At 39.6% G+C, this 15,247-nt stretch overlaps 1 protein-coding gene across 1 annotated transcript; it reads left to right on the top strand.

Moving 5' to 3' along the window:
- The first annotated feature begins 201 nt into the window (after positions 1–201).
- On the top strand, positions 202–13,601 carry LOC149014961 (polyadenylate-binding protein RBP47-like). The gene is made up of 6 exons (XM_089154941.1): positions 202–674; positions 6,210–6,690; positions 12,468–12,523; positions 12,604–12,734; positions 12,838–12,934; positions 13,111–13,601. The coding sequence occupies exons 1-6, from the start codon at positions 369–371 to the stop codon at positions 13,279–13,281; spliced, it is 1,242 nt and encodes a 413-aa protein (XP_089011067.1). The 5' UTR covers positions 202–368; the 3' UTR covers positions 13,282–13,601.
- Positions 13,602–15,247: the final 1,646 nt, after the last annotated feature.

Raw genomic sequence — 15,247 nt, 5'->3', positions numbered from 1 at the left:
CCGAAATTAGAAGAGCAGCTGGCACGAGATCCTTCAAAGCGACCGAAATCGCAGCCCCTGGGTCTCCGAGTCTATCAAATCGAACGGTTGAAATCTCATTCCGTATTTTCAATTTCAGCCGTTCAAAACGAATCTTATATCTCACGAGGGCGACCTCAGCGTTCCACCGCTTCCTATTAATTCTCTTTGTAACACGGAGGTTAGACTTCTTTCCAACCCTGGTTCTGCTCCTACCAGGCCAGGTTATCTGCTTCTCTCTCTCTTCTTTCTCTCCTTTTTTTTGTTTTTCTGTGGAAGATTTGTGCCCTAGTTTCTCGATCAATTATTTAGTTCTCTGTGGAAGAGGAAAATCCAGAAGAGTAGAAGAGATGATGCAATCAAGTAACGGAGCTGATCCGCAGCACCAGCAACCACAACAGCCACAACAACATCACCAGCAACAACAATGGATGGCGATGCAATATCCGGCGGCGACAATGGTGATGCAACACCAGATGATGCCGGCGCCTTACCCGCAGCACTACATGCCTTACCATCACCAACAACAACCTGCGCAACAGCAGCAGCAACAACAACATGGATCTACGGATGAGAACAAGACGCTCTGGGTTGGAGATCTTCATTATTGGATGGACGAGAATTACCTCAATAATTGCTTCGGTCACACCGGCGAGGTTAGTTCCTTTTTTTTTTTTTTTTTTTTTAATTTTTCTAGTTTTCTCTTCCTCAAATTCATATCTTTCCTTCGTTATTCTTGATTATAATTATTAAGAGTTACTTTGTTATTGCTTCCGTAATGGGAATGATTTTGTTGAATTTATCATAAACATTCACACACAAAAATTCAAGAATTAACGTGTTTTGAAGTCTAACAAAAAAAAAAACCCAATCTAACTTATTTTTGGGTGAGTGAGGTTTAGTTATTTTATAAGAGTTCTACAAGAAGTTTGTGCATGTCTTCTGAGCACTTGTAAGAATTTGATTTACTGTTCATGCTTGTTGGAGTAGAATGATGTTGTTTAATCACAGAGGCCGCACGAAATTTTTTTTTTTGGCGCCAGACGTTTGATCTCTGACGTGGAGTGGGCAGGGAATACCTGCGAGTCAATTCTTTTATGGATGGACATGACATTGGCACTGAGGAATTGATAGTATCATCAAAATTTATCCTCTATGTCCGTACCTTCACGATATTGAATAAGAAAGATCTCGTGAACCTTATTTGTAGCTTTCTTTTTATTAATGGCTTTTTCATTCGTTCTGCAATCTTTATTTGGTGGATGAATTTGTCACCGATTTTGCTTGAAATCACAATTGATCTATTTCATACATTGTACATTGTGCATCAAATTTACTTGATCTAGTTGTCATTTTTAATTTGAGTTGTTTATAATGGAACCACACATTGAGTGGTTTAAGATGCTGATCTACTACAGCGCAACCTGTGGTTTTGGTTGTCTATCACTTCAAGCAGCCAGGTGAAAATTTAATGCGAAAGCAACTTGCATTGTTCAACACAGGGAAGTGGAGGACAAGAATTCCTTCAAACACCCATCCTTGGGCATTTATTGCTCTAGGGGATTCTATACTTTCTAATTCCAACACGTAGGTATTTAGAGGCCTAGAATTCTCTAATGTTTTTACTTCTATTATTTGTTGTCTCTATTTTATTTCCCCACTGCAATCAGTACTTGATCTGCTTTATGGTCATTGCCCCTGCTTCTTGGTGTTTACTAATTGTCACGTATTGAGTTCATTTACTCTTGAATGATGCTTCACTATTGTAACTCAGTAATATTCATATGCGTTGATAATTAAATGGGGCTCGACTCTTCTACCTCCCCTTTTTATGATTTTTTCAACTTTTTCTTCATTTTATTAATTATTAAGCTTACACTTTTTTCTCCAGGGTTGCAATGAACTATAATAGTCATGTACATAATTGTTCGATTAGCCTTGTTGCTTGATTGCTTCATTATTTTATTAAGAATTTACCAGACTACAATTGTATAAGTATTTTATTTTAACCATTCATTTGATTTGTGTATAATGGAACCACATAAAGTATGATATAGTCATTTAGCCCAAACGAAAAAAAGCACAATGCAGTACTGTATTGGAAAGAGTGCAACTAGGAGCCATTGTCCACATAAAGTATGTTGATGTAGGGGACTCTTTCGACATACGTTTTTGTTTCATTGACGGTGTGTTATTGGTTCTGTTTCTGGTTTTCAAAAATGATGAATGAGTCTAGTAGTTTTCAAGGTCAGAATGAGATGCTGCCAGGACTGAGTTCTCCTAGGGCTGTGACGGTGATTTGATCCGAATATATTAGTATTCTGATGGTTGGAATTTCTTGTGAGCTCTTATGTTTTGTGAATAGTTTCCAAAGATGGACAAAAAGCTATGGGTTATGGTTTAGAGGTTAGAAGAAAAAAATTGGGGTTGGGGATTGTTGTGTCCAAATCTGACTTGATCACCCTGAGATTGCTGAGAACCCGTAGAAGGAAGAAAATGTCAGTACAGGCTGACCTTGGTTGGTTGGGAGGCCGCCTCTGACGATCAAGTTAGTACTTACACAGCACTAAAGAGGCTTTGAGAATTTGCAGAGCCTGAGACTGAATTAAAAGATTTTGTATTACCTCAGTTGAACGAATTAAGGGTTTATATGGTTTAGCCTGATCAATCTTGCTTGTCGGATGGAGGCGGCTTGCTTTCTCCTAGATTGTTCATTTTAGGGTAGTTGGAAGTTTTCTTAGCGGTCCCCACGTTTGTATCCCACTCATATAACGAAGGTTGCCACTCAACCCTCAAGCCCCGATTTTTAAGGGATAGGATTCGGATTATAGAAGATCTTCGCTGAATATGTCTCTCTAGGTGGATATGGTGCGCAACTAATAGTCCTTACCATAACCGTCTCTTTTCTCGTGATAATGTCATCTTTCCTGACCTTATCATTCCCGAGCGCATGTATTCTTCCCGAGCTTGGCAGGTCAGATCCACAGCTTAGTACTCTTGAATCTGGCTGCTTCTGATGGTCGACCTTGGTTCAAATCAATCGGTCAAAATGTACAAAACAGGGATGATTCAACATACTGTTGTTGATGACCTTCTTGAATGTCAGCTTGATTTGTTGATGATATTTTTGGGAAGAAGAAAAGACAAAAGAGAAGAACAGACCAGGATTGTGCTGTAAATCCCATTTGCATTGCTCAACACATACCAAATCTCCTTCGAAAAAAGCCATATTCTTTACTCAAATTGTCTTCAGTAGATGCAGTTATTATACATAAATATGTGTATAGGGAAAGGATTAACATAAGACTGTAATTCCATGGGTAACAGTCCTCAGATGTTGGTCAATCTCCAGTAAATCAGTGGGAAAACTCAGGCATAAACCAAGTTTGACCATCTCTGAAGAATGTTATGATTCTAAGAAAATCAGATTGTTGAAGTTGCTAAAATTCAAAGTGAATGATGTTAGGCTGTAGATAATGCACAGCTAGGTGTTGCTTTTAACTTCCGGAGAAAGATATAGCAGCAGTTTTCAAATTAGAAACCAGGATTTTGCATGGGACTCAAACTTGGATTGACTGGAGATCTGATGGAAAAGGTGTAAATATGATGGGTAGAACAAAAGAAAAGTGGATGGAATGGAATTAAAAGATAGGGTCCAGAAATAGAAGATTGTAGTACTAACTGGCGCAGTCCAGCCAATGTAATGGGCATGGATTTGGATCAGGTGAGGTGGCTAATGGGATGGATCTATGGTGCAAAAGAGTAGGGTTCTGAAGCTATCACGCACCGGTGGTTGCAGCAGAAAAGAACTTGTAGGAGTGGCAGCAGGGTCACTCAAAAAGTGGCGGCAGTTGCAAGTTGCAACAGCAGTTCTGATGATGGATGAAAGCAGCAGCAGCAGCATTTGATGGCCTTTCACAGTGGTTCAGTAGCTTGAATAATAAATCAGAAGTAATCCGTTTGTGAAGAGAGGAAATAAGAGAAGATAGAGGAGGGGGGCAGGGGATGGGCTATCTCAGCCCTGATTCTGTCATCTGCAGTTATAACAGCTGTTGGGCGTTGATTACTCAATTACTCAGTAAGCAATAGCGACTTGACCTGCAGATTCAAGTTCTCAAAGTTTATTTTTCTATTGCAATGAAAGGGCCTATTGTAGGATTTCTAGCATGGACAAGAGCTTTACAAGAAAAGCTTTCAGAGCTGAAAAATATAAACTATTAACCTGGCAACTAGTGACAATAGAATCTTAAGAAAATAAAAACTAACTAGATTTAGAGACTACGAGGCTTTATAATTCGGCCACAAACAATAATAACTCTAGTAGAAACTAATAATTATCAAAATACAAACCAAACTAAGCTTCTACATACCAAGGATAAAGCCTCCATGTGATCTGAATCATCTGATCTTAGACCCCACAGATCTTCTGAAAAAGCAATCCCAAACAAAACAAAAATTGGCCCTGACACTGTCCATGTGAACAGTATCATGAACAGTGTTTTGGCTTTTCTAGAAGACCTTCTGTGCTGGCCTGACCTGGTCCACTTCTGGTCCTCTGAAGCTGGTGCGGGTATGGCCTGGTTCTAACATTGTCCCCCCTTCATGGGCTGATATATTTGTCCCATTACAACACTAAACCCCAAATAAAAACCCTTAGGCCCATAGAACCCAATCATGAGCCAAATTTAAGCCTTTGACCCAATGAGATTATGGGACAATCCTTACTGCATAACTGCACATATCTGTCATCCAGGCGAAGGTTAGTTTTTCTAAATCCTCAGTTTGTACTATAATAGAGTCTAAATATAAAAATTAATTAATTTTTGAAGATTCTGTTAACTGTTTAGATGAGAAGAATGGCAGAGATTGAGAAAAGTATTCAATGGAAATGATGGAGACATCAGACCAGAACATGGTTGAGTTCTGTGCATGACAGGCGTATGCAGTTTGTCACCTGATGAGGGGTTCTAGTAGCCATATTTATGGTCCAATTCCATTTGAGTCCCATGCTTGAATTTCCCCACCCACTGCTGCAAATCTCTTGACAGGACTGACATGAATATATGGGAAGCATTAAGTCAAATCTACTTGAAGTAGTAGGATATGGGAATAAGAAGGGTTACTGGATGATCATGTTTTGCAAGTGGCAAAATTTAGTGCTTAATATGGATATTCCAAGGCCATATTTTTCCATGGTGTTGATTAATTCTCAATATTCTTAAGTGTTATGGACTAGTAATTTATGCTGTAGATCGGATGAAGTGTCTAAAAAGTTTCAGAAGTTGCATAACTTCCGAGTTGCTTTGTACCTTTTCTGATGTCCTCTAGGAGTTTTAGGAACTCTGCTTGCTTAGGTTAAAAGTATTATTGTGTCTGGGTTTTACTGCTGATCCAGATGCCAAATTTTTAGAACTTCACTTTGTTATGCTCCTATTATGCTCCTAAACACCAGCTTAACGATGGTTGTCTCTCTTGCTCTTCACTCAATGTTCCGACACACAAACACATAGCAACATAGAGTAACAATAGGATGTAGCTGAGCAGGATAAGGAAAACTTCATTAACCTTCAGTCAAAACGGAACAACAGAATGTCTTAGATCAGCAACAAAACTAGAATGAACTGTATTGATTCAGTAAAACTCTTCTCCTATTATCTACCCGAGAGCAGCAGCTCTCCCCTGCAAATCCACCTTGCAAAAGCCCTTACAATATTCAACCTACCTTTCTTTGCCTCACAACTCTCAATATAACAAACTCCCTAACGATTTCCCACACTCCCCCAGTCCCTTCTTCCCACGTGGACTACATTCCCTGCTCCATATCAGACATGTACCTCAATGCATGGTGTGGCTGCCCCCAATCAGCCTGTGCCACCTTGTCCACCGTCTCTAGCTGGTTTTCTCATGGTCCCCCTCCCTTGCTGGAGTAGCTGATCCCCTGGTGTACGCTTGAGACACTAGGGGCCCATCACACTTTTAAGAATGGCTAGACTGGCTGCTGCTTTATGATAGAGAGCGAATTGGATAGAGATTTTATTATTTTCTTGTCAAGCAAGTGTTCCAGTTATTCATTTTCACTTTTATCTGCATACTTATCAGTTGCTTTGTATGTATGTCCTTGGGTGCTTTTGTTTCCTTTAAGCAGCCAGATTGTGCATTTGATTTCTGACCTTTTGGCATCAAATTTCCAGGTAATATCTATAAAGGTTATCCGCAATAAGCAGAGTGGTCAGTCAGAGGGCTATGGTTTCGTGGAATTTATTTCAAGGGCAGCAGCTGAAAAGGTACTACAGAGCTATGGTAGCACTACAATGCCCAACACAGATCAACCCTTCCGCCTAAATTGGGCATCATTTAGCTCGGGTGAGAGGCGTTCAGATGCTGGGTCTGATTGTTCAATATTTGTTGGAGATTTGGCATCAGATGTTACTGATACCATGTTGCAAGATACTTTTGCGAGTAGATATCCATCCGTTAAAGGTGCCAAAGTTGTAATTGATGCAAATACTGGACGCACAAAAGGTTATGGTTTTGTGAGGTTTGGTGATGAAAGTGAGAGATCACGAGCTATTTCTGAAATGAATGGTATATATTGTTCAAGTAGGCCCATGCGTGTAGGCGTTGCAACCCCAAGGAAGTCATCTGCATATCAACAACAATATTCTTCTCAAGGTAGGGGATTCAAAGTATTCGTGCTTCTAAAATGTGGTTATAATTACAATATTTTTCTTTTCTTTCACCAGTCTGCTCTTGTTAGTCTAGAATTAAAATTAAGGTCAGTTCTTCAACCTGTCCATGATGTTGTCTTGAGTGTATCACTGCTACTTTTCTCTAATATTTTGAAATAATCTGTTACTCCTGTTACTTTGGAACTACATCTTCTTTAAAGCATTTTCTCCAGAGAATCTGGTTTGTTCTTTTTGTTTCCGGTAGTTAACAAACTCATTATATGCAATTAAGAATTGTTAAGAGTTTCAGTGTGCAACCTAGCTTTGTTGGATTTTTCTGTTCTTTACCATAACTAGTCCATGGTTTATAATTTGACACAATGTGTGCTGATGTCACCATGAGTCTTATCCCTGGCCAAAACCTTAAGTGGGTTCCACTAGATGGCTCCAAGAAGCCCCCCAGGCTGGCTGAACCCCCTAGGAGGGGTATTTTAGACATTACAGCCCTATTTTATTGCTGGAATTATTTCTAGATTTAGTCTAAAGTCCAACTTGGTTAATACTTCTTAACTTGAGTTGGTTGTTGAGTTAGTATAAGTGTCCTAAGGAGTTCTTTTTCAAGTGAACTTCTTTAGATTAGAGTTCTAAGTTATTTAATCTTTTATTTTCAGCATTTGACTATTATGGATAATTAGATGCTTTGATTTTATTTGACGGGTTGAGTGAATGTGGTGGTATCCCAATCTATAAAGGAATCCCACTTAGTCTGAAGTGTCTTTTAGTAGGCTATAAGTAGAGCTTATTCTTTCTTTGTAACTTAAGTCTGATTATTGAATAAAATTGAGTTTGAGTTAAGGATCATTGTTCCTTGTTGAGGGGGCCATGGTTGAGTAACTAAGAGTTTTGTTCAAGGATCAGCACCTTTATTAGTATTTCCAGCACCTACAAGCATTCAAAGTAATCTTCTTCAAGAGTTCCAGCATCTGCCATCCCCTTCCTCTTCCTTCTCTCTCACCCGCAGCCCCCCACCCAAAAAAATTCTTATAATAATCCAAATTTGGGTTTTTTTGGTCTTCCGGCCCTCTTCCAGTGTGAAAGATCAACGCTTGCCCCCCCCCCCCCCACAATGTTGATCCTGGCTCCACCCTTGCCCCACCCTTGCCCCACCCCTTCTCTTCCTTGCACAACCCTAAGGACCTTGGTATAAAGTCTAATATCCAGTTAGCCTTGGGGGTCATAGACATAGGGGATCTGAGTGACCTATTTGATAAGACCCTCCGTGCAAAGAGTCCTTCTTGGTGCAAAAGAAGCAGGGCAGTTAAGACCATTGAAGAGACCCACCCACCACCAAACCCTATAGTCCCACTACAGTTGTAACCATGGTTGTCAAAGCGTCTACCTAGGCGGTAAAGCGGTTGAAAAACCGCTTTGTTTTGAACCGCTTAATTGATGCCCAATTTAGAACCTAATTTTTGCTCCGGGGGCCTCCCCAGACCCCCGGTGAGCACAACAAAATGTGAAACATAAGCCATACTCAACATCAAGAATCAATGAATTAGTAAATGCCTAGGCAGATGCTTTGACAACCATGGTTTGATGAGATGAACTTATTTTTTTTTTCTTTTTTTGAATAATTTTTCATAATTATAATTCTTGAATGCTTGCTTTTTTGGGATGAATGTGACTATTGAATACTTGTTTAGCTTATTATAGAAAGTAGTTGTATTGAAAAATTTTAACCCAACCGTTTTGGTCACCTTATTGCCACCTAGGCTCCGCTTTGTCGCCTAATTGCCTAGACGGAGCCCCAATCGCTTGGGTTGCCTTGACAACCATGGTTGTAACACCAAAGGTGACCAATCTTATCAAAACAAAAAATTGTGGGCCAGTCTACGATAACAGCCCAAGTGAGTGTTTTTCACTGCCATGAAAGAAGACACTTAGCTAGAGAGTGTCCTAAGGGGAGGGGACTTGCAGCTCTAGAGGAACCCCAGTTTAATCCATCTTTTGAAGAGAGTTTGAGGAGGAAGAGTATAGTGCAGATAAGATAGATTCAGAAGCCCATCTCAATTTGGTCTCCAAAATCTGAATGGATACTATTGAAGAGGAAGACTGGAATAGGAACTCTATCTTCCACACAAGACTTAGAGTCAGAGGACTTATTGCGCTAGCTATCATGGACAGTGGCAGTAGCATCAATGCAGTATCAGAATTCATACAAAAGGTAGGACTCTAACCTGAGAAGCATCCCAAACCCTACAAGGTAGCATTACTCAACGATTCCAGGTTGGATGTGGTTACTAGATGTATCCCAGTCACTCTACACTCCCTACTATGATGAAATTTGGTGTGATGATCCCCATGAAGACAACTAACATCATCCTAGGCAGGCCATGGCTCTATGATAAAAACGTAAATATCCCTTGCCGGGTGAACAAATGCATCTTCAAGCATGAAGGGCAAAACATCATACTTTCTACTCCTGAATCTAGCTGAAGAGGCCAAGAAGAGATAGGCCATGTGCACCAGCCAGCAAAGTCCTATCAGATCCAATTAATCATGATGACCCAGTCCAGCAGAGCTCCATAGAGGCCTCGTGTGAAGACAGTCCCAGCAACATCCAAAGTCCTAGCAGCAAGCAACCATTCATCGGGGATGAATGTTTTCAAGAGAGGCAGAACTGATGTGACCAGGAGTCTTACCCCTGGCCGAAACCCTAAGTGGGGTCCACTATATGGCTCCAAGAAGCACTCTAGGCTGGCCAAACCCCCTAGGAGGGGTATTTTGGGCATTTACGGCCCTATGTATTGCTAGAATTAATTCCCAATTTTGTCCTAGAGTCCAGGTTGTTTAATACTTCTTGAGTGAGTTTTTGAGTTAGTAGTCGAGTGTCCTAAGGAGTTCTTTTTCAAGTGAACTTCCTTGGATTAGAGTTCTAAGTTATTTAAACTTTTATTTTTAGCATTGACTATTACGGACCATTAGATGTTTTGATTTTATTTCAAGGGTTGAGATTATGTGGTGGGATCCTAATCTATTAGGGAATCGCACTTAGTCTTAGAATCTTTTAGTAGGCTATAAATTAGAACCTATTCTTTCTTTGTAACTTAAGTCTGACTATGAATAAAATTGAGTTTAAGGATTATGGTTCCTTGATGAGGGGCCTACAAGCATTCAAAGTAATCTTCTTCAAGAGTTCCAGCATTAAACATGTAAGCCCACATGCCCCCATCCCCTTCCTCTCTCACCTGCAGCCTTCCCCATCCCTTCTCTTCCTTACGCAACCCTAGGAACCCCCCCCCCCCCCCCCCCCCAAAAAAATAAAAATCGTAGCCCCCCTTGGCTACTTCCCCATCCCTGACAGCAACCTAAACCACCTCTTCTAACCCCTACGATATCTCCCAGCCCCTCCATCACCTCTCTCCTAGTGCCCGCAAGCTTCCCCACCACCCCTTCTTCTTCCCTGCGGCAGCACCAAACCCCACCCCTGCAATTCCCTATTTCCCAGCCCCTTAACCCCCCTTTGTCTCCCTATAGGATCGCACCAAAACATAGGCCTCAGTCCTGCTGTTGGTTTTCCTAAATAAACCATATTTCCCAAGGTCTGAAAATTCCTGCATTTCATCTTTTACAAAAAAAAATTCCTGCATTTCATCTTTTACAAAAAAAAATTCTGCCATTCATCTTCAACATCTTGACCTAAGCCCTAGTTCATCGTGGACTTCTACAATCTAAAACCCTTAACAAGTTCTGAAATTACAAAACAGCATTGACTATCCACCCTCCCACCTAGCTGAAACCCTAAAACCCTAGTTTTCAATCCCTTCCTGTTAAAAATCAGAGCTAAGGTTTTAAGTGCCTAGAACCACCTGCACCCCTAGAATAATCATTATCTTTGCTGGAAGATTCTCGGAGCCCTTAGTTTTAGGGAAAATTCTCAAAACCCTAGCCCTAAAACTGGGTTCACATCAGTACCCTCAATATAATACAAGTTTTTTCTCTCTCATGTTTTGGGCCGAGATTAGTTCAGAGTTGGTTCTCATCTATCAAGCTTCAAAGAAGTTAAGTGTAGTTCTAGAACTAGTGAAGGCCATTTCAAGATTCGAACATTTTGAAGTGGATGTGGCGAATGCAATATGAGTACAAATTAAGAGTATGACTGAGTGGACGCGAGTGTTGGTTAAGTTTGTTTTTCAAGATTCATAAAGTGTATCCCCTCTTTTCCCACTGTAGTTTGTTTACCCAGAATTATGTTGGGTAAGTCTGGCTCTAAAGTGCGATGTTATCTGTTGAACACTTGAACTCAGTTGACGGGGAAGTTTCAGTAATAGGATTGGCAAGACTAGGCATGATTTAAGAAAAAAGGTTGAACTACATTGGAAAACAATATGTTGGTGAAATGCTGTTTGCTTGATTAACAGGGCTCCAGAAGTTAAAATAAAAATGAAATATTTAAAAAATAAAATAAATATAATAATAATATAATATATATATATATATATATATATATATATATATATATATATATATATATATATGTGAGGTTGTAAGTCTCACTCAAGCAACTTAAAGGCACTAAAAGGAGTGTCGCTGGACTTGCATGTCTAGAAGTTATGAAGAATCATCTCTAGATTTTGTCAATCACTTCCCTTGTGCTGTTTGATTTTACATCAGCATGTTGTTTTGACCCAATTTTGGTGTATTAGAAGAACCTGAGTTATGCAACATAGAATAGAGATTTGGGTCATCGTTGCACTTAATCTTGATTCCTGAGAATGCGTTGGCATCACTGAGAATAGCATCTTTATCTTTACTTTGGCTGTTTAGGCGTTGCTGTATTTTTTTTCTTCCTTTTTTTCTTTTTTAATGAAATATCAATACTGAAATGCAATGAGTAGTTGGTTACAATGATCTAACTCTCATGGTATATAGAAGAGCAAATAAGAGAGATGAATAAGACTGTAGAGATTGGGAGGGGGGGGGGAGCATTTGTAGGGGAGAGGGGTGGGAGGTGTTGTTTAGCCTACAAGACCACGAGGGTGAGTGAGAAAGTGGAGGGAAGTACCATTTAGCTAAGAATGGAAGAATGGAAATAAAATATGGAAGTGCTTTTCGAAAGATGGACATGACCCTAGAGAGAAAATAGGAGTAAAGTGGTGATAATTAATAAAATAAGTAAAATATGTTAAAATTTTATTTGGCAGTGCTGGTAAGTAGTGATTTGTAGTAGTAGCATATCCGCAGTTGTAGCTGTGGTAAGTTCCTGTCCCATATTCACTTAGGCTGCGTTTGTTTGCAAAGGTGGGATGGGAAAAAAGGGGTGAAAAAAAAACATGTGGGCCCCATGTGTAGTGGGGTGAGGGAGAAGGGAAGGAAAGAAAAGGGTTTTGTGAAAAAGTGATAGTAGTGGGTCCCACCTTTTACTTTTCCATACCTTACCACAAAATCCCACCAAATTTGTGGGGTTTTAAAAAGCCTTGGGGTGGGGAAGTTGGGCTGCCACCTCACCAAACAAGTTTCCTTGATTCAAGGAAGCTTGTCTCTCACTTTCCCACCCCAAGCAACCAAACAATATACACACTTTTAGGAAAAGTAGAAAAAGTTTGTTTTTTTCAAGAATTTTCCCACCTCACCTCTATTCCAGTAAACAAACACAGCCTTATTCTTGCTGGTTGAAGTCATCGCACCTAAGGTATTGACTTGAAAACTTGTTTTTTCAAAAGCATTTCTTACTCAATTTATTTATTTTTTATTTTCTTTAATTAGCTTTGGTATTGGTAGGTGGGTATGCATCAGCTGGTGCTGTGCAGTCTGATAGCGATTCTGGTAACACAACAGTGAGTCTTGCTCGCTCTAATGCATTATCCCTCAAGAGTAGCAACATATTTCTCTTCCTTTAACCCATGTTTTATTGTAGATATTTGTTGGAGGTCTTGATGCCAGTGTCACTGATGAGGACTTAAGGCAGGCCTTTTCGCAGTATGGAGATATAGCCTCTGTCAAAATACCAGTCGGAAAAGGATGTGGTTTTGTACAGTTTGCTAACAGGTATATCTGGGTTAATAAGAACGTTTCGTGGGATTTCAGATTTAAGTAGCTGCACTTTCTTATCATTAATTTAAAGGAACCCCCCCCCCCTCTTTCTCTGCAGAAGCAATGCTGAGGAGGCATTAAATAGGTTGAATGGGACAGTCATTGGCAAGCAAACTGTTCGTCTATCTTGGGGTCGTAATCCAGGAAACAAGCAGGTAAATGTGCATTTTAGATACCAAGAACTGAGTTTCCGTTTGGTTCCCTGCTTAGTGCCTCATTCCTATTGTCTTAGAATCCAATTCGCCAAATATAAATCTATGGTTGTCACTTTTATTTTGATTGCAATCTGCAAGTTTTCCCTCACTAACAGGATGCATTCTGTACTGGACAGATGAGAGTGGATCCTAGTACCCAGTGGAATGGGGCATACTATGGTGGTCAGATGTATGATGGATATGGTTATGCAATGCCTCCTCAGGACCCGACCATGTACGCTGCTGCCGCTACTGCTGCTGCATATGGGGCTTATCCAGTGTATGGAAACCAACCACAAGTTAGCTGAGTATCTCAATGAGCTCTAGTTGTAGTCAATGGACATCCGCACTAGGATGTCAAGCTTCATTATCTATCTGTAGTTTTATGGGTTGTGTTGAATCATCATGAGACTCTCATGGTGGCCCAGAATTGAATTTTGGCAAACCAAATTGTTCTTAGGATTTTATTTAACATTTGTTTGAAATTTTGAGAGGTTGCGACAAGAAAGTTTACAATCATGCGGGCATTTGGATTGCTTCATTAGTAGAAATTTGATTGATCTGGATGCGGGATGCCCTGATCTGATTTTGAGGGAGTCTTGTTTCTGGCCAGTTTGGATGCTTGCGTTTTTTAGGATGCAACATAGTATTGTGTTGCAGATGGTTGGCCTCCTAACGTATAGATGATTTTATGCTCATTGCATAGCTCAATTTAGGCCATTAAGGAAGCTAAAGGGAATGCTAAGCTTTTAATCTTCTAGCCCATTTCACATTAAAGGGGTTTCCTGGTAATCCGATCACCACCCGAACTTCACTTCCAGCACTTCCTCTCTTGTTTGAGATTGAACTTAACTGAAATGGATGTTGAGTTCTCAGTTGAACTGGGGTATGCTGGAAGCTTGAGAATGCTTATTCAGAAGTATGCTAAATCAAGGAACATCCAGAACAATTTACAGTCTGGTCTCCCTTGCACTAATCGCAGGTTATGTTGTTTCATGACTTCTAATCGGATCTACAGGGAAGAGACTGTTAATCTGGTTAATGCAATCTTGACAAACAACGATGACTTAAGTATTTGTGTTTGCATTGGAGAATACAAAGCTCATGAGAGCAGGTTCTCAATATCACTGGAGTGTGGTTCCAACTGCCAGAGGGCTGCCCAAATTCTCTCTGCTTGTATGGTTTTATGTTGAAGGGATTTGACAAGATTCCACTCACTCTTGCTCCAAGATGACCCAATTAAATTTTGATCTATTAATATTTACACGATGGTTTACAAAAAAATTTTTAATTACATAGTCAGTAACGTCTTGCCTACGTTGTATTTGTGTTATGTCGCTGGTTTCAGAACCTTTGTTCCATTAGAGCTTGGGAAATCTTAAGGGCCACTCTTGACTAATCCCAAAACTTAATTTCACCCCTTGAGTTACCTAATTTATCAGTCACATTCTTTATAAACGAAAAATATATCGATGACACCCCTTGCCATTAAGAAGTCACAATCAAGTGTTGATGTTAGCAAGTTAACTTTTTCAAAAAGACAATAATGTCTCCAAACAAAATACCTCACGCTCACTCATCTTCTTTTACTGTCTTTCATTCTTGCATTTTTTTTATATGATTCCTATTCTGTTATATAATTTTTTCCCCTATGTTCTTCCCTTATGATGTGAGCGTAATATTGAAGATAGATAAACAAAAAATAATTGAAACTAACTATATTTGTAATAGGGGTTTTGACTGATATATTGAAGAACTTAAGAAGTAACGTTAATATTATGAAATTTTCCCTTACCAGGCTTTCTCAACTAAGCCATATTTCTAATAAAATTTTGTCCCACATAAAACCCCTACCAAATTTTTTTTTTTTTTTTTGTAAACAACACTTCATTCATTAAAGAAAAAAAAATACAGACACACTAAGTTAAAGAAATAAAAGTACAAACACATTAAGATAAAGAAAAATACAGACACACGAACACTAAGACACAAGATTCAAACCGATCCAAGTAGCGGAATACTTGACAAAAGTGCTAGTGACAAAAGTGCCAGTGAGCAATATCTAAACTTAACCCCAATAACATATTTGGAGAAAAACAAATGTTGTTTCCTCTTGTACCCTCAAACTTTAGCAAAATGATTACTTGCCCCTCAAAATTTCCGTTGAGAGCAGTTAATGTCAACTTTATAGTATTCCACACGTGTCGCACTAAAAATTTTTCCCATTCTTTGGCGGAAAACTGATTCTACGTGGCGCTGTTCGTTCGACCCTAA

Source organism: Hakea prostrata, chromosome 5, assembly GCF_041222555.1.
Source record: "Hakea prostrata isolate BN-2017 chromosome 5, UWA_Hpros_2, whole genome shotgun sequence".
NCBI lineage: Eukaryota > Viridiplantae > Streptophyta > Magnoliopsida > Proteales > Proteaceae > Hakea > Hakea prostrata.
The sequence above is the reverse complement of the archived record's forward strand: the minus strand, read 5'-3'. Positions and strand labels throughout refer to the sequence as shown.

Excerpts from the sequence above, each read along its gene's own strand:
- LOC149014961 (XM_089154941.1), top strand. The coding sequence starts at position 369 with ATGATGCAATCAAGTAACGGAGCTGATCCGCAGCACCAGCAACCACAA. Across the intron at positions 675-6,209 it reads GCTTCGGTCACACCGGCGAG|GTAATATCTATAAAGGTTAT; the intron begins GTTAGTTCCTTT and ends TCAAATTTCCAG. Across the intron at positions 6,691-12,467 it reads ACAACAATATTCTTCTCAAG|GTGGGTATGCATCAGCTGGT; the intron begins GTAGGGGATTCA and ends TGGTATTGGTAG.